General features: G+C 36.2%; 1 protein-coding gene across 2 annotated transcripts in view; it reads left to right on the top strand.

Annotated features, from left to right (window-relative positions):
• Positions 1 to 816: 816 nt before the first annotated feature.
• The window catches only part of LOC111154474 (N-acetylated alpha-linked acidic dipeptidase 2), a 51,637-nt gene continuing 32,693 nt past the window's right edge, over positions 817 to 19,760 (top strand). The window contains exons 1-7 of one of the 2 annotated variants that reach the window (XM_022514085.1): positions 817 to 1,022; positions 1,723 to 1,834; positions 8,971 to 9,157; positions 10,893 to 10,994; positions 13,244 to 13,369; positions 15,218 to 15,404; positions 18,589 to 18,682. In XM_022514085.1, the coding sequence (XP_022369793.1) occupies positions 941 to 1,022; positions 1,723 to 1,834; positions 8,971 to 9,157; positions 10,893 to 10,994; positions 13,244 to 13,369; positions 15,218 to 15,404; positions 18,589 to 18,682 (890 nt within the window). In that variant the 5' untranslated portion in view covers positions 817 to 940. The remainder of the gene's footprint in view (positions 1,023 to 1,722; positions 1,835 to 8,970; positions 9,158 to 10,892; positions 10,995 to 13,243; positions 13,370 to 15,217; positions 15,405 to 18,588; positions 18,683 to 19,760) is intronic. The other variant, XM_022514086.1, reaches the window with a different exon arrangement.

Genomic DNA, 19,760 nt, shown 5'->3' with positions numbered 1-19,760 from the left:
TGTGGCCTTAAGTGGAACATGGGACATAACAACATGGGACCTAGGAAAGGTCCATCCTGGACACAAGGGACAAATACCACGAAATGTGGAAAACCTGACTTGTAATCATTGATGTTTTTGAGGGAAGGTCTTGATCAAAGGGAGGAAATGTAAATATTAATAAAGATAAACTTCACTCAATGGAGTGGGAAGCCAGAAGAAGGAAGCTCTCACATCCTACCAATCACCACCAATTGGAGATGCCAACAGGAAGAGATATAACTTGCAAGTAGATACCATTTTACTCCCCAGCAGGAGGAATAAAGATTTTCTCCTCCCCCAACAACCACTCAGCCAATGAAAGGCCACTATACTTTAAACTCCTTAGTTTACTTTGATGGATTTTTTTTTTTTTTTTTTTTTTTTTTTTACAACAGCCCTACCAAATACCCACAGCTTTCCCCTATAAAAGACCAGCGCTCTGTTTTGTTCTCCCCCTTGTCTGTGGTTTTGCTGTAGCCTGCATGTTTAGAATGGTAATTGTCTGCTATTCTTCAACCATTTTTGTTGGTAAAACAACATAGTTTTATTTTTAAAGTTAACAACTGAGTTCTTTTAGGAAACGATTAGGCACACATTTCCTTAGCCACCCATTCCACATTCCCCCCAGCAGACTGTCCAGGTTACTGCAGAATCAACATTATGGAAGTTGCCTGCCAACAGCAAGTCTCTGTCTCCTCCCCTAGCCCGACTTCCTCTTTCCCTTTAAGGCCCCCTCAGGACCAGAGGGGACTGGAGTTGTTGGCTGCGCTCTGGAGGGAGTACAGCAGCCCCGGCTTTGCAGAAAGCCTGCTGGTGGGCAGGCACTCACCCCGTCCCTGTCCCCTGCCGTGCCCTCTGTTTGGTCTGCAGGCTAGAGGCTGGCTCTTTCCTGAACACCAAGCTCCGTCCCCAGGAAGTCATGGCTATGTCCAGGGGCCGTCTCTATCTTTGGATGTACTTGGCTGCAGCGCTGGCATCTTTCCTGGCAGGATTTATGGTGGGTAAGTATGAACCCCTTTTCCCCGGTGCAGGGCTGGCACTTCACCCTGCCTAGGCTGGGGAGGAAGGAGAGAAAGCAAGCCTGGAGGCTGTGCAGGCTCCCTGAGCTCCCTGTGTGTGGCCAACTCCAGGGATTTCAGCCCAACTAGAAACCGAATGGAATGCATTTTGACCTTTTTAATGAAGTGTGACTGAAATTCAAATTCATTAAAGGTTCAGTGAGCTCAGGATACTTGTCAGGAGCTGTTAGGTCAGAGCTATCATTCTCCACAGGCATGAAAAAGGTGGTTTCATTTACAAGCACTATTAATGGGTCAAAACTAGCAACTAATATGAACAGCAGTGCAAAAATTGCCCTTCCTTTATCATTTACTAAATATTTGTGGAATGTTTCTTGTGTGTCAGACGCTGTGCTATGAACTAGATCACCCCAAGGAGAAAAAGAAAGTTAGAGTCCCATGCCTTGGTGCATAGCATGTAGGAAAATGAAAAGAATATCTCCTAAAACTAGTTTTAACCAACTCAAAATTACACTGCATAGCAGAATTTGAAGGATTTCCATACTTAATAGGAATATTTTTGTAAAGCTCACCTTGATCTATTCCTGAAGTAAGGACAATTTCTGGGCTTCTAATTTTTGTAAAGTCAAAAGCAATTGTATAAGTATATGGCAAGTATAGATGCATGAATTATCTCCCCTAGGCTGGTTTATTAAGCCTTTGAAAGAAACTACAACTTCACCACCCTATCATCAAAGTACACGGTGGAAACTCGTATCTGAGATGAAAGCTGAAAATATCAAATCATTTCTTCGGTAAGTTTGTTTTGATGTTTGGTCTTAAAAATGTTGAAAATATCTCAGAGGGAGAAGCATGTTACAACTGGTTATATTCACCTGGGTAATCTTTATGTGAAATTGTATCATCTCACATTAATTTATGGTAGTTCAGAATGTCCCTTTTAACCACTCAGGGTAAAATGTATCTGAATGTTGCAAAAGTGAGTCTTGAGTCTTTCTTTAACTTTATGTACAGAAAAAGTATCTGGTTGCTTTTTTAAGAGATGTTTCAACTTCATGTAACTTTAGACAGCAACTGAATCTTGTTTCTTCCTTATGCCTGCTTTTAGTAAGCAATTTTATTTGAAGGTCACGTTCTGTCAGGAAGACTTAGATGGTTGTAAACTCAGATTTAAAGGAGGGGAGATTAAAGTTTCAGACTGTCTGCCACAAATTAAACCTTTATGCCACATTGCAAATATAAGTAACACAAACTGGACAAAATGAGAGCAAAAGGATCAGTGCAAATCCACCATCTCTAAGTATGAAAAAGCATGACATTTCAGGGAAATGATAATGAACGCCTTAAAAGCAGTCACTATGATATTTGTTTCTATATTCAGACTCTCTCAAAGGAGGGTCATTAAAAGAAACAAAAACAACAACAAACTCCGCTTTATTGAAGTATAATTAATGTAAAAGGAACTGATCATATAAAGCCTAAAGCTTGACAGTATTGACGGATATATAGTACTCAGCAAACCACTTCTTGAGTCAAGATACAGAAATTTGGGGCGCCTGGGTGGCTCAGTGGTTAAAGCCTCTGCCTTCGGCTCAGGTCATGATCTCAGGGTCCTGGGATCGAGTCCCGCATCGGGCTCTCTGCTCAGCAGGGAGCCTGCCTCCTCCTGTCTCTCTCTGCCTGCCTCTCTGCCTACTTGTGATCTGTCTTGTCAAATAAATTAAAAAAAACCTTAAAAAAGATACAGAAATTTTACATCATGTCCTTTGCAGTTTATTCCTGTCATCACCTTTAGCCCTACGCATCGACAGATCAGTTTTATGTCATTGAGTTCCTCTGCATTTTTGAGAATTTTTTATAAATGGAATCATACAATATGTACTATTCTGTGTCTGTCTTCTATCATTCAGCTAATAATTTTGGAATTCATCAAGGTTGTTGCACATATCAGTTTATTGCTTTTTATTGCTGACTAGTATTCCATTGTATGGATATCTTGTAATGTGCAGTTGTTGGACTTTTGGGTTTTTCTTTTTTGATGATGATGAACAAAGCTGCTATGAACATGTGTGTATAAGTTTTTGTGTGGACGTACATTTTCATTTCTCTTGGAATGGCTGTATTGGATGATAAGCATTATGTTTAGCTTTTTAAGAGAATGTCAAACAGATTTCAAAAGTGGTAACAGTTTTACACTCCTGCGCACTATGCATGAGTGTACCAGCTGCAGCACTTCCCGGTCAACACTTAGTTTTGTTATTTTAGTTTTGATTTGCATCTTCCTTATAAGGAGTGATGTTAAGCATCATCTCCTATGTTTATTGGACATTTGCACATTTCAAAAAGCATCTGTTCACATATTTTCCTATTTTATTTATTTATTTATTTAAGATTTTATTTATTTATTTGACAGAGATCACAAGTAGCCAGAGAGGCAGGCAAAGAGAGAAAGAGGAAGGAAGCAGGCTCCCCGCAAAGCAGAGAGCCCGATGCGGGGCTTGATCCCAGGCCCCTGAGATCGTGACCTGAGCTGAAGGCAGGGGCTTTAACCCAGGCACCCCCTATTTTCCTATTTCAAATTGTTTTCTTATTGAGTTGTAGGAGTTCTTTATGTATTCTGAGTACAATTCCTTTGTCGGACATGCATTGTGAATATTTTATTCTGTTCTTTGGCTGGACTTTTTTGTTAGTGGAGTTTTTGAAGTGCAGAAATTTTTAATTTTGGTAAAGTCCAGTTGACCAAGTTTTGATTTTCTTTTTTTTTTTTTTTTAAAGATTTTATTTATTTTTTGCCAGAGAGAGAGCGAGCACACAAGTGGGAGGAGCGGCAGGCTGAGGGAGAAGCAGACTCCACACTGAGCAAGGAGAGTGATGTGGGACTTGATCCCAGGATCCTGGGATCATGACTTGAGCTGAAGGCAGACCCTTAACCAACTGAGCCACCCAGGCGCCCCAATTTTTGTTTTTTTCTTTCCTATTCTATGTTCTATCTCACTTTGGCTATTAGAAGTATGAAGATTTCCTTCTATGTTTTCTTTTAGATTTTTTTTTAGAAGTTTTATAACTGTAGCTTGTATATTTAGGTCATCGGTCTACTTCAAGTTAATTTTTGTGTATGATATGGTGTAAGAGTTGAAATATTCAATTATTTCTGCAACACTTATTGAAAAATATTTATTTCCACATTGAATTGCCTTGGCATATTTGTCCAAAATTACTTGACCATATATGTGTGGCCTGGTTTTGGATTTTTACGTTTTCTTTTATTGATCTGTAGATCTCAACACTACATACTGCTGGTTAGTGTAGCTTAATAATAAGTGTGAGAATCCAGTGGAGTTAATCCTATAAACTTTTATTCTCAAAAATTGCTTTGACTACTTTGGGCCATTTGTATTCCACATTAATTTTAGAATCACCTTCTGAATTCCTACAAAAAACCTGGAATTTTTACTAAACTCTTTTACTCAACTCTATAGATAAATTTGGAAGACAAGTAACATCTTTAAAATATAGAGTCTGCCAGTCTCTTTTATTATTTGTCATGGGTGGGTACTATAGTTTAACTTTTCAACCATGGAGGGACATTTACGATTAGTTTTTGGATATTATGATTAACATTGCTATTCATATTTATGTACAGGTTCTACATGAGCATAGGTTTTCATTTCTGTGGCACAAATGCCCAAGGATAAAAACTGCTAAGTTGTATGGTAAATACATTTTTAGTTTAGAAGAGTTTGCCTGCTTTCCAGTATAGGTGTATTGTTTAATGTTTTCCATTGACATCATTATTTTTAATTTTACCCATTCTCACAGGTGCATAGTGATACCTCATTGTGGTTTTAAACTGCAGTCCCCTAATAATTAATGATATTGAACATCCTTTTATGTGCTTATTCATCATTTGTATACTGTCTTCAGTGAAATGTCTGTTCATGTCTTTGACCTATTTTCTATTTGGATAGTTTTGTTTGTTTTTTTCCTATTGAGATTTGAGAGTTCTTTATATTTTCTAGATAAGTCTTTTGTCAGCTTTGTGGTATTCAAATATTTTCCCCTCTCTGTTATTTGTCTCTTCATGTCTTAACAGAGTTATTTGTAGATTAGAAGTTTTAAATTTTAATGAGGTCCAGTTTATTGCTTTTTCCTTTTATGGATCATGCATTTGGGTTCATATATAAGAACTCTTAGACTAGATCTCTTTTCCCCTCTCTTCCCTCCACCCTGAAATTTTATACTTTACATTTTACATGAATTTTGTGATTCATTTAATTTTTGCATAAGACATAATGTGAGGCTGAGGTGCATTCTTTTGCCTGTGGATGTCCAATTGCTTTGGCATTATTTGTTGAAAGGCTATTCTTCTATTTAATTGCTTTTCACCTTTGTCAAAGATCAGTTGGGCATATTTGTGTGAGTCTATTTCTGGCTTCTCTATTCTGCTCTATTAATCTGTGTGTCTTCTCCCTGCACGTACCACATGGTCTTGATTGTTGAAGCCATATAGTAAGCCTCAGTAATGTGTAAAATGATTCCTCTCATCTTATTTTTCTAAACAATTGTTTTAGCTATTCCATATCCTTTTCCTTTTCATATAAAATATAGACTAAACATATTTACGTCTCTGTGGGATTTTGATAGTATTTGTCCTAATCTTAGAACAATTCGGGGTACTTGACATTTTTCCTATGTCCAGTCTTCTAATCCGTAAACATAGTCTGTCCAGTTATTTAGATCTCCTTTGTTTGCTTTCATAACATTTTGTAATTTTATGGGATGCAGATCCTGGATATGTACTGTTCAATTTACATCCAAGTATTTCATTTTCTTTGTAAGTCATATTGTGTATAATTTCAGTTTCTACATGTTTGTTGTTAATATATAGAAGTACTGTTGAATTTTGTGTTGATTTTGTATCCTGTGGCCTGTTTAAATTCATGTCTTTAGGAATTTCTGGTAGATTCATTGGGATTTTCATAGACAATCATGCCATCTTCAAATAGGGACACTTTTATTTCTATCTTTCTAAACTGTATGCAAAAACACTTGGGTTTTTCTGTTTGTCTGGTTTTTGTTTGTCTTGTTCTTATTGTGCTGACTGAAATTCCAGGAGTATGTTGAATAGGAATGAGAGTGAACATCTTTTGTTGTTGTTGTTTCTAAGATTAGGGGGAAAACATTCAGAATTTCTTGATTAAGTATGATAATGTTCATAGATTTGCTGTAGGGGACCTATGTGGCTCAGTTGACTGAGCATCTGACTCTTGATTTTGGCTCAGGTCATGATCTTGGGGTCCTGGGGTTGAGCTGTGGTGGGCATGGGACTCCATGCTCAGTGGGAAATCTGCGTGGGAGTCTCCCTCTTCCTCTCTCTCTCTCCCTCCCTCCATCTCTTCCTCTCTCTACCCGTTTCCCCACCTGTGCTCTCTCTCTCTCTCCCTTTCAAATAAATAAAAATCTTAAATTAAAAATTTGTTGTAGATGATCTTTATCAAGTTAAGAAAACTCCCCTCTATTCCAAGAACATTAAGCATTTTCTTTTATCCTGAATGGATATCGATATTGTCAAAAGATTATTTTTCCACATCAATTTCTATGATCATGATTTTTTTTTCTTTATCTGGTTTGGAATCTAGTTATTCCTTTACTGATTTTAGGGACATTGGAATCAAATTATATCAAGAAAGGAGTCACAATCTCCAGGAGTGTGAAAATGCATATTTTCCCCTATTAATTATGTAAATTTTTGCTTTATATATTATGAAGACCATTGACTAGGCATATACATGTTAATGTTGTTAGTTTTTTTTTTAATTTATTTATTCATTTATTTGACAGACCAAGATCACAAGTAGGCAGAGAGGCAGACAGAGAGAGGGAAGCAGGCTCCTTGCTGTGCAGAGAGATATGGGGCTCTATTCCAGGACCCTGGGATCATGACCTGAGCCGAAGGCAGAGGCTTTAACCCACTGAGTCACCCGGGTGCCCCTGTTGTTAGGTCTTTAAGACAGACTACCTTTTTATCTTTATGAAACATCCTTATCTTTGGTAATCGCTATCTTTAAGTCTATTTTATTTGGTAGAAATATTGTCACATCAGTCTCCTTACACTTACACATACATGGTATATCTTCTTCCATCTACTTTATTTTTTTTTAAAGATTTTATTCAGTTATTTGACAGACAGAGATCACAAGTAGGCAGAGAGGCAGGCAGAGAGAGAAAGGAAGGGAAGCAGGCTCTCTGCTGAGCAGAGAGCCCGACGCGGGGCTCGATCCCAGGACCCTAAGACCATGACCTGAGCCGAAGGCAGAGGCTCAACCCACTGAGCCACCCAGGCGCCCCTCTTCCATCTACTTTTAATCAGTTATTTTCTTCAGAATTTTTCTGTTCACTGTAGAAAATAAGACAATAATTATATAAAGTAGAAATTAAAGATCTCAAGCCCCACTCTTTTTTAATGCATACAAAATAACTTCTGTCTATAAACACAATACTTTTTTTTAAAACAAATATGCTAAGATATTAAATATCCATAACCTATAAATTTCATTTAATGATATAGAAAGGGAAAGCTTAATAGGAGAAGATGCTGGAGGAGTTCTCATGGGTGATAAGTAGCTTGCTTTCTCTTGTGGGAAAGGAGAATGAAAGAAGTGACAGGGAGACTGAGGTAGATGGGACAGTATTTATGTCTCAGTGAAGACCTTGTGCAAGGGTAATAGGTGGCCACTGCCCGAGGAAAAGGAGTCTACCAAATGCTGTGGGGCAGAGATTTTTTTTTTTTTTTTTTTTTTTTTTTTTTTAGGGCGGAGAATTTTATATGGAGAGTGGTGGGAAATGAAAATGGCAAGGTGGAAGGGTGGCTCAGATAAAAAAGGGCCCAATATGCCATGCTTGAATGTGAACTTTATAAAAACTCACGATATAGAGAGCCATACAAGGAGTTCAGGCAATTGAATAATATCAGATGAATGATTTCAAATTATCACTATTTCTCAAGGTCAGACAACTATGACTTTCATATTTTAGTCCCAGCATTTCATGACTGACATTATGAAGAAATTATTTAACTATCCTCTCAGTTCCCTTATTTGCAAAATGAGGACAATGGGAGAAGGGTTGTGAAGGCTGCACGAGGTAATCCAGGTGAAAGTGCCTGGTTGCATGCCTGGGATGTAGTAAATTCTCAGCAAATGTCTGTTTTCCCTTACTGCCTATCTTGTTTTGGTTGTGTCCTGGTTGGCTAAAAAAAACCAATTTATAAAAGTATTATTCTCTTACTGAAGGGGTGGTGGGGTAGAGAAAGGTGAGAAAATATTTTTAAAATATTATTTATCTTCATGTAAAATCAGTCTATATAGAAACAATTTTTGTGAGGTCCCTTAAATGCTACAACCCATTTATACTCAGAACCAAGAGAACATTGCCCTAATTCAGTTCAACAAACCTGTTGTATAATATCTGAATAATAGGCAGAAACTAAGCAGTAGGCAACATAAAAATACGTGGACTTTTAACTTGAATGAGATCAATAAACAACAGAATAAATAACGACAACAGTGGAAGTATACATTTTAGACTGCCCAGCTGGTCTCTGGCAAACATTATGAACTGCCCTCCCCCCTCTACCACCCAAAATATCCTCCCTTACTGATGATCAGCAGGAAGGAGCACCTGATCTTTTCCCAAGATGCTTTCTCACACTGCTGATTGCCTGTGTTTACCATGGCATCGTGTTGTGAATATTGTATTTAAACACAATTTTTAAAATGGAATACCTAGAAATTGGTATCATTAGCTTTTTTTTTTAATCTTTGATGTAGAAATGATAATACCTAAAGGATGAGTGATGCATCTAGAATAGTCCTGAGGCATATTGTGAATATAGTCTTTAACTCCCACTTGTATCTTATTTTCATTGTAGTTCTTTTACAAAGCTCCCTCATCTGGCAGGAACAGAACAAAATTTACTTCTTGCCAAGAAAATCCAAACCCAGTGGAAGAAATTTGGACTGGATTCAGCCAAGTTGGTTCATTATGATGTTCTCCTATCCTACCCTAATGAGACAAATGCCAACTATATATCAATCATGGATGAACATGGAATTGAGGTGATGTGGAATTGTTGGTACTTATTGTAGTTTATAACACTTGTTGTTTATGTGAATTGGGATGTAGGGTCAAGTAAAAATAGAAATTGGTTAATAGTGCAGTGGAGCTCATATTTTTTGGAAAATTGATAAGTTGCAAACTAAGGATTCAGTGTCTACTGTATGTTAGGCACAGTGCTAAGTTTTAAAGATGGAATGAAGCCTAGGAACAGGATTCTTTTTGCATTAAGTAAGTCAAGGCAGTTGTTAGAACACATCATTTTAAATCAATATGGTGAGCGTTATGAAGAATATGTTTTGGGTTCTTTACACAGGAAAGATTCACTTAGCCCAGTCTGGGACTTAGAGAAGGTTTCCTGAAAGAAAACCTTTCTGATATGAGAGTCATGAAAGATCCTAAGGAGTTAACCACATGAAAAAGCAAAGTAGGGGGCACCTGGATGGCTCAGTGGGTTAAGCCTCTGCCTTCGGCTCAGGTCCTGATCCCAGGTTCCTGCTTCCCCCTCTCTCTCTGCCTGTCTTTTTGCTTCCCTATGATCTGTTTGTGTCAAATAAATAAATCTTTAAAAAAAAAGAAAAAGCAAAGTAGAAGAATCCAGGCAGAAGAGAAAATAATGGCAAAGGTTTGGAGACCCATAACTAACTTAGTATTACTGGAGAACTTAAAAATTTTCTGTATTTCAAAAATGTAAAGTACAAATTGGGCCACAGTAGGAGATAAACCAGTATATATGTTTTAGGGACAGGTCACAGAATGGCTTATACATTGTCCTAAGGGGCTTAGAATTTAACGTCAGTCAGTGGAAACCATTGACAAGTCCTAAGCAATGGAAGGATGTGGCTAGAGAGGCATTATTTAGATAGTTTGGGTCATCTGCAGCTTAGACCTTGATAGACAAGAAGTTTAAATTGCAGTCTTATGAGAACAGTCCAGGTAAAAGATGATGAAGCCCTGAATCAGGATGTTAGTAGAAATGAGGAAGAGGGATGATCTAAGAAATAGTTAGGTGGCAATACTAGTGGAAATTCATTACTGATTGCCTGGGGTAAGGAGATGAAGACAGAGTTCAGGATGACTCTGAAGTATCTGCGGTATGGGTGGCTGGCTAGTGATGCTACTAGTAATAGCAAGGAAAGCCAAAAAGCAACAGGCCTGGGGTGAGGGATGAGAAATTCAAAGTCGGACGTGTTGAGTCTGGACATCCAAGCTGAAGTAATCATCAGGCCCTTATGTTGGTGGAAATGTCCATATATAAATGTACATACGTATAAAATATCTGGAAAGGTGGACATTATAAGCGTACGGACTATGGATAAAATTTTGGGAGTCCGTGAAATCTGACGACAAGAGAGTATAAAATGAGGCAGATCATAGACTGGGGATAAAACACAGGAAATATTTAAATGAATTTGAAAGAAAAGGGGTCCGGCAAAGAAAGTTGAAGAGGAATCATTGGAAAAGGAGGAGAATCGTGGGGGTGCCACCTTCACAGCCCTGTTTTTATATGGCAACTCCTAGTCACCCGAGATTGCCTGCATTTGTAGAAGTTGTTACTGTTTTGAAGGCAGTAAGAACAATAAAGCTCTTGCTCATTTGTTGCCAGTGGAATTTACCTGATCAGTTACTGAACCTACTGTCAGAATGCTTAGTCTTAAGTGTATACTTGGGGGCATTATTCTTTAATAAAAATCGGGAATACTTTTTTCCAACTTCATGTATTTCAATTCTTGCTAGATTTTCAATACCTCCTACCTTGAGCCGCCACCTGATGGATATGAGAATGTCACAAATATTGTTCCACCATACAACGCTTTCTCAGCCCAGGGCATGCCAGAGGTAAAACGACTTTTTACTCAACTCTTTAAGCCTTCCTTCATCATTTAAAGCATCTGTAAAGCACTAGAACCAAGGAGACTAGGTAAATCATACATGCTGATCCACACTTTTCTAAAAATAATTTAAGAATAAGAAAAAAAACAAATACATAAAAATCGTAGCCTTGTGAAGCAGATGCCACTCTGAAATAACAAGCGGCTGAGCACATCTTTAATTCGGTAATGTCAGTAGATGTTTCCACAAGCTCTTTTCCTTTGTTCATAGTCTGATTTTGTTACAGGTTTATATAGATCATACCACACAAGTGGTATTTAAAAATGAAACATGGGATTTCTTTTTTCTTTTAAAAATCTCCTTTGTTTCACCTACCCCCCACCTTTCTCCCTTCTGGCAACCCTCTGTTTGTTCTCTGTATTTTGAAGTCTGTTTATTTAGATTCAGCATGTAAGTAAAATCATATTTGTCTTTCTCTGACTGACTTCTCTTAGCATAATATCCTTTAGGTCTATCCATGTAGTTGCAAATGGCAAGATCTCATTCTTTTTTATGGTTAAGTATGTGCACACATACATACCCCAGTTCTTCCTTATCCATTCATCCATCAGTAGACACTTTGGTAAATAATGATGCAGTAAACATTAGGGTGCCTATATATTTTTTTAATTAGTGTTTTCGCATTCTGTGGGTAAGTACCCAGTAGCAGAATTACTGGATCCTATGGTATTTCTATTTTTAAGTTTTTGAGGAACTTCCACACTGTTTTCTACAGTGATCACACCAATTTACATTTCCACTAACATAATGCAAGGATTTTTTCTTCTCTACATCCTTGCCAACACCTGTTATTTCTTGTCTTTTTGATACAAGCCATTCTGACCCATGTGAGGTGATATTTAATTGTGATTTTGATTTGCGTTTCCCTGATGATTGCTAATGTCGAGAATGTTTTCATGTGTCTGTAGCCCATCTGTATATGTTCTTTGGAAAATTGTTTATGTCAGTCTTTTGCCTATTTTAATCAGATTATGGGTGTATATATGTATTTTCTGGTATTGGGCTGTATGAGGTCTTTATATAGTTTGGATATTAACCCTTTATTGGATATATCATTTGCAACTATCTTTCCCCTCTTTAGTTATGTTTGTGGTTTTCTTTACTATGTGAAATCTTTTTATTTTGCTGAAGTCCCAATTGTTTGTTTTTGCTTTTGTTTCTCTTGCCCAAGGAGACATATCTAGAAAAAATGTTGTTAAGGCTGATGTCAAAGAAATTACGCCCCTGTGTTTTCTTTTAGGGTTTTATGGCTTCAGGACTCATCTTTAGGGCTTTAATCCATGTTTATTTCTCCGGCTGGTGTAAGAAAGTATCTTGATTTCATTCTTTCGCATATAGCTGTCCAGTTTTCCTAGTACGATTTATTGTAGAGACTGTCTTTTCCTCACTATATTTTCTTGCCTCCTTTGTCATAGATTAACTGATTATGTAAGTGTGGGTTTACTTATGGACATTATTCTGGTCCATTGATCTATGTGTCTATTGTCATGCCAGTAGTATGCTTTTTGAGGACTACAGCTTTGTAGTCTGTCTTGAAATTGGGATTGTGATAACCTCTGGCTTTGTTCTTTCTCATGCTTCCTTTGGCTACTGGAAGCTTCGGTGGTTCCATACACATTTTAGTATCATTTTTCTTAGTCTGGTGACAAAGGCTGTTGGTATTTTGATAGGGATTGTGTGGAATCTGTAGATTGCTTTGGGTGGTATGCACACTTTAATGATATTAAATGAATTCCACTCTGTGAGCATGGCATATTTATTTATTTATTTCATTTATTTGTGTCTTCTTCAATTTCTTTTATCAGTATTTTATGATTTTCAGGTTACAGGTCTTTCAGCTCCTTGATTAAGTTATTCCTAGACATTTTATTATTTTTATTATTATTTTATGATTGTTTAAAACATAGCTGGGATTTTTAAAAGATCTCTATTTCCTTTGGTTCAGTACCTGCTGATAATCTCTTCAAAACAGAACACACTGTTTAAAGTGTTACATACTGGCATTTTTTTTGACCTTTCCAAGTATTGAAATATTTTCTAAAAACATACAGAATTAGCACATACCAGTTTTTTTATGCCCAATCCAGGAAAGATAACTTTTGATGATGTGGTATTGTGGACCAAACTTATTCATTGGTTTTCCTTTTAATTATAGCAGTAGTCTATATATTTAAAAAAAATTTTTTTCCTTATAGGGAGATCTTATATATGTGAACTATGCTCGTACTGAAGATTTTTTCAAACTGGAGAGAGAGATGAACATCAATTGCAGTGGAAAGATTGTTATTGCAAGATATGGAAAAATCTTCAGAGGAAATAAAGTATTGTATCACTTCCTTTTCTAGAGAGAAGAGGATTGTGTATATCCTCTAAATGTAAATGATCAGCTTGCATCATGTTTTCCAGAATTACCTCAATTTATATGTATTTAAAAAATCTTCCTATTGGCCATGGTTGCATGGGAAATCTTGTTGTTTTTTTTTTTTTTTAAGAATTTATTTATTTCTTTGACAGAGAGAGATCATAAGTAGGCAGAGAGGCAGGCAGAGAGAGGAAGGGAAGCAGAGAGCCCGATGTGGAGCTCGATCCCAGGACTCCAGGACAATGACCCGGGAAATCCTGTTTTTATGTTACCTCATACATCTAGAAAGGGAAATTACTTTTATTACAGCAACAAAATTTGCTTTTTAAATTTTTTTGAGGGAAATTTTATGTAAACTGAAAATGAAAGCTCCCCTACATGACCCATTTTATTTGCCCACATATGATCAATCTTCACAGCTTTTCTTAGACCTAATTCTGTGACATATGAATATGAATATCTTTTTTATATGCTGATTTTACAAATATTATACATTTTTTTACAAAGATGCCATCATATACTATATTTAACTTTATTTTCTCACTCAGCAATAATATATACGTATCCTCCACATCAAAACACTGAGTGTTGTTGTATAATGTGTGATTAAGAGTAGAGGACTCTAGATTAGATCCATACACCATAGATTCTGGTCTAGTCTAGGCTCCCTGTTCTATTGATCTTTTACTGTGAGCAAGTTACTTATCTTTCTTTGTCAGTGTTTCCTTATACATACAGTGGGAATGCTAATAATAGCACTGATCTCCTAGAATCCTTATGAAGATTAAATGACTTTATGTTTGAAAGAACTTATGATCGTGCCTGGTACTTAATTGGTAGTTAATTCTATAGAGCTGCTTCCTAAGTAAATATGTTGTTATTTTGGATGGGTGCATAATACTTTGTAGAAGTGATAATCAGTGTAACCATTCCTATGTTGACAGATGCTTGGCTTGAATTTATTACTATTAAAAATAATTCCATTGTGAACATCTTTGTCCATACCCACTTGAATATTTATGTGAAGATTTTTTAGTATGGGTTCCTAGCAATTTAATGGCCAAGTCAACATGTATATTCTTTCAAAATTTTGGAAGGCATCATCTAATTGCCCTTCAAAAAAGTTGTGACAGATTATTCTCCCATTCATATTGTAGGAATGTTTTCTGAGTAATGAAGTGTGTTTTAGTTAGCCAAGACTGATTGTTATCTATCTTTCACTACAATATTTCTGGTAATGGAGACTTCAGAATCTTGCTGGAAAGATTTTCCTATTTGTGGTTAGTTTACATTGTTAAAAATGTTTACAAAATACAGTCAGCAATTTTTCACACACTCTGTATAGAACTTTAAATTAGTTTAGTTCTACAAGTATTTCTGTGCTGTGCCAGACTTTGGAGGGTGGGTAGTTAAAAGTGAACAAGATATGGTCCCTTTTCTAAAAACATCCTCAGTCTAGCAAGGGAGAAAGTTATCTTAAAGGTATTTTAAAATACTATGATCCATCCTATGACAGAAATATGTACAAAATAGAAGAGGTAGAAAGAAGGGAGTCATTAATTTTGCAGTTTTGGCCACAATAGGAATGTTTCACAGAAGAGAGAAGAGCTTGTTTGGAGTTGTTAAAATAAATGAGAGTTCTTAGTTCCCCCAGGAGAGAAACTGTAATTAAGGCATAAAGAACTGAATGTGTAGCAGCATCATAAAAAGCAGTGTCTCCAATTCCTTCCATTATTAAATTGATTTTCTCTTAGATGAATTAATCATCTGCCAGTTCTCCATTATGGATTGCACATTGCCCCTGCAGGTTAAAAATGCCATGTTAGCAGGAGCCATAGGAATCATCTTGTACTCAGATCCAGCGGACTACTTTGCCCCTGCGGTACAGCCTTATCCTAAAGGATGGAACCTTCCTGGAACTGCAGTGCAGAGAGGGAATGTGTTAAATTTGAATGGTGCTGGTGACCCACTCACTCCAGGCTATCCGGCTAAAGGTAAGCATGGATGGGCCTGCCCTGGTTCACCCATTTTTGCAAAAATACTACTTACCCTTAGTGAAGACCTAAAAGTGAACATCTATTGAATAACCTTCAAACTGCATACAGTTACAATATTTTGGATTACTATAGCTAAGAATTTTAAAAAAATTTCCCATGTATTACTTTTGTTTCATATTTTCATGAGGTGTGCACATGGAGGGGGGAGGGTCAGTTGAATTTCTCTCTACTTTTAGCAGAGGTGCAGAAACACAGACCCCCATACCCAAAGTAATACTACTTTTACCAAACTAGAACTTTGGTTTTCTGAATTGCTTGGTGATACTATCCTTCTCTAGCTATCATACATTTGTATTATTATTATTTTTTTGAATACCTGTCAGTTTTTGGGTGTTGTCAAAACTTTTCACATTTCACATGTTAAACGTCTGTGTAACTGCCTTCACAATTAAGATAATGAACATATCCATTACCCAAAAGTTTTCACTCCTCTCTTTGTAATACTTTCCTCCAAACCCTTCCTACCCACTTCCTGCCAGTCCCTAGGCAACCACTGATCTGCATTCTGTCGGTTTAATTGTTTTGAGATCCATCCATGTTGCTGTCTGTGTCAGTAGTTGATTCCTTTTTATGCCGAGTATTTCCTTGAATGGATACACTGCAGTTTGTTTATTTACTTGTTGATGGACATTTAGATCTTTTTTTAGTTTGGGGACTCCTATATAAACCTCTATGAACAGTTGTATACAAGCCTTCATATTTACATATGCTTTTATTTCTTCTGGGTAAATATATAGAAATTGAATGACGGGATAATATGAGAGATGCATATTTAAATTTTGGAGGGATTTTCAAATTGTTTTCCCAAGCGGTTGTACCATTTTACATTCTAGCAGCAGTGCAGGAGTGTTGCAGTTGCTGTATCCTTGCTACCTTTAGTTTGGTCAGTCGTTTTCATTTTACATTCTAATAGGTATGCTAAACCTCCAAGTTACATTTTTTTCAAAGTTTTGGGGGCTATTCTAGGTCCTTTCCATGTGAATTTTAGAACCAGTTTATTAATTTCCACTGAAAAGTGTCCTGGGAATTTGATTGAGATTGAATTAAATCTGTAGGTCAATTTGGGGAGAATCGACATCTTAAAAAATAATATTTTGATCTGTGCACATGGCACAATTCTCTGTTTACTTAGACACTCTTTATCCCTGCATGTTTGCAGTTTCACGGTATGGGTTGTGCACATCTTTCTCATTTACCCATATGTGTTTCCACTTGTATGCTTTTTAATAATATATTTAAAATTTCTATTTCCCTATGTTCAGTGCTAGTAAGTAGAAATACTTAATTTGTAGAAGAAATACATCAATCTTGTATCCTGCAAACTTGTTGAACTTACTAAATAGTTCTAGTAGGTTTCTATAGATACCAACAGTTTTTACACAGACGATCATGTTTTCTACAAATATGTTTTTTTTCCCCAGTCTGGAGGCATTTTACTTTTTAAAATGTGTTTGCCTTAGTATACTGGCTAGTATGTCTTGTACATTCCTGGAAAAAGGTGTTAGCAGAGATGTCCTTACCTTGTTCCTGCCTCAAGAAGAAAAAATCCAGTCTTCAGCTATATATATCTTTTTGTCAGATTGGGGGAGTTTACTTCTAATGGACTAAGAGCTTTTGTTTTAGCACATTTATCTAGGACTGTATAATGAATTTTGTCAAATGCTTTTACTGAGTCTTGAGATGATAATAAGTTGTTATGTTACTTTCATTAAATTATACTAATAGATTTTTGGATGTTAACCCAACCCTCCCATCCTAGGATAAACTCTACTTGGTCACAACACACTATTCTTTCACATGCTTTGGTATATTGTTGAGTTTAAAATTTTGTTAAGCGTATCTCCTTTTATTCATGAAGGATATTGGCCTGTAGATTGATTTTCTTGTACATTTTGGTCTTATTTTGATATCAGAGTAATGTTGGCCTTATGGGCTCAGTTGGAAACTATTTCCTCTTCATTGTTTTGTAAGAGTTTCGAGAGATTTTGGCCTATAAACATTTGGTAGAATTCCCTAGAAAATCTTGGTCTGCAATTTTGTTTGTAGGCATGTTTTTAACTACAAATTCCATTTTAAAACAGGTATGTGGCTATTTAGGTTGTCCATTTATCGTTGAGTGAACTTCGGTAGTTTATGTCTTCAACATATTTAGTCCATTTCATCTAAGTTAAACTTGATAGACTTGTTCATAATATTCTCATGCTGTGTGTGTGCGGGTGTGTGTGCATACACACGTGTATGTGCAGGTACGAGAATGATATTCTCTTTATTCCATGGCAATTTTTCTCCCTCCCTTCCTCCCTTCCTTCCTTCCCCTAAACTGTCTTGCTGAAGATTTATGAGTTTTATTGATCTTCTCAAAGAATCTGCTTGGATTTTATTCATAATTGCTACCATTTTTCTGTCTCTTATTTCTTATATTTCTGCTCTGATCTTTATTATGTTCTTTCCCTGCTTATTTTTGCTTCATTTTTTTTTTCTTCCTGTTTTCTAGAGGTGGAACCTTGCTGTCATTTGATTGGAATCTTCCTTTGTTTCTAAGCTAGGTGTTTTAGTGCTATACAACTATTTTGGCTGAAAGCCAAAGTCCCAATGAGGTTGTAAGTCTGACAGTACTTTTTAGTCTTCCTTTAAAAAGAATGTTGTATTACCATTTGAATAAGATCTTTATTATTCCCTAGATCTCATAAATTCCCTTTAATTTTTTTTTTTTTTTTATTTTCAGTTATACCTAGTTTCAAAATTTGGGACATAATTTCCAGGCAACTAGTTAACTGAAGCTTCCCTAAGAAGGATTCAAGAGATCCCTGAGGAAATAAAATATTCTTGTAAAATTCAAGAGATTTACATGCAATGTCAAAACAAATTTGGAAATTTATAATCCCCACAGTTGATTTTACATTAAAATTTGAATGATTTAATTTCTTACTGTTGAGTTAAATAGGTCATATTAGATAAAACAATCAGTGGGTTTGGGGGAATTTTAAATTTTGATATAATTTCAAACATGTAGTAAATCTGATACAATTTTAACCATGTAATAAATATAGTAATAGAAGACATTTCTTTATACCCCTTGCCCAGATTTTTCAGATGTTTTCATTTTATACAATTTCTGCAGAGTACACCTTTAGACTTGATGTCAAAGAAGGAGTGGGAATTCCCAAGATCCCTGTACATCCTATTGGGTATAATGATGCAGAAATATTACTACGGTATGATTTTCTAATTGGATATGATATTTAAGATGTTTTATACTAATGTGTCCATTTTCTTGTCTAAAACCAATGTACTCTAATTATGTTAAAAGTAAAGTCTGGTTGTATACACGAAACCAATGTTATATGTCACTTATACCTCAAAAACATTTTTTAAAAATTAAGGAAACAAAGTAGGAAAATACTTCCTGAAGTAGGAATAACAGAGTACACCAAGAAATAGCAAGAAACCATTAGTCTCCTACAAAAGAAAGTATCAAATGCAAAACTGTGTCCAAGATAAAAATACTGACTGGAGATTTTTCAAATAGTTGGATTTTCTTTGATATTCATTTGATGTTTGTACTTGACTTGTATTTTAAAAATATTACAGGGCCCGGGGCACCTGGGTGGCAAAGTGGTTGGGCGTCTGCCTTTGGCTCAGGTCATGATCCCAGCGTCCTGGGATTGAGCCCCGCATCGGGCTCCCTGTGTGGTAGGGAAGCCTGCTTCTTCCTCTTCCACTCCCCCTGCTTCTGCTCTCTCTCCTGCTGTGTCTCTCTCTGTCAAATAAATAAAAATCTTTAAAAAAAAATATTACAGGGCCCACTACTTATTAGATGTGTGAACTTGGACCAATTACTTAATCTTTCTCTGGTTCAATTTGCTTATCTGTGAATGAGCACAGTAATTGTTTCTCCCTGATAGGGTTATTATGAGGAGGAGATGAGACCAATGCAAGTGTATAAAGTATCTAGAATATAGTAAACATTTAACTAATGTTTGCTAATGTTGCATTCTGTCACTGATGTTCTTTCACAAATTTCCAACTTTTGTTTTTTAGGTGTCTGTACCAATAAAATTTAATAATTGCTTGGTGAGTCCAAGTAGGTAATCACCAGCTTCCCTAGAAATTAATTTCTTCTCCTTTACATAGTCATGAATTTCCCATTTTTCACTATTTCTTAGATCTAACACTTCCCTACATAAAGTCAAAAGTAAGGAGGCTGATGCTTCTCATTTCCACTCCCTCTTACCACAAACATATTAAATACTTCATATATTTCAATTTTGGCTCTCTTGATAAAATGTAAGT

The sequence above is a fragment of the Enhydra lutris genome, unplaced genomic scaffold, assembly GCF_002288905.1.
Source record: "Enhydra lutris kenyoni isolate GAN:26980312 unplaced genomic scaffold, ASM228890v2 scaffoldscaffold37, whole genome shotgun sequence".
In the NCBI taxonomy this organism is placed as follows: Eukaryota; Metazoa; Chordata; class Mammalia; order Carnivora; family Mustelidae; genus Enhydra; species Enhydra lutris.
The sequence above is the reverse complement of the archived record's forward strand: the minus strand, read 5'-3'. Positions and strand labels throughout refer to the sequence as shown.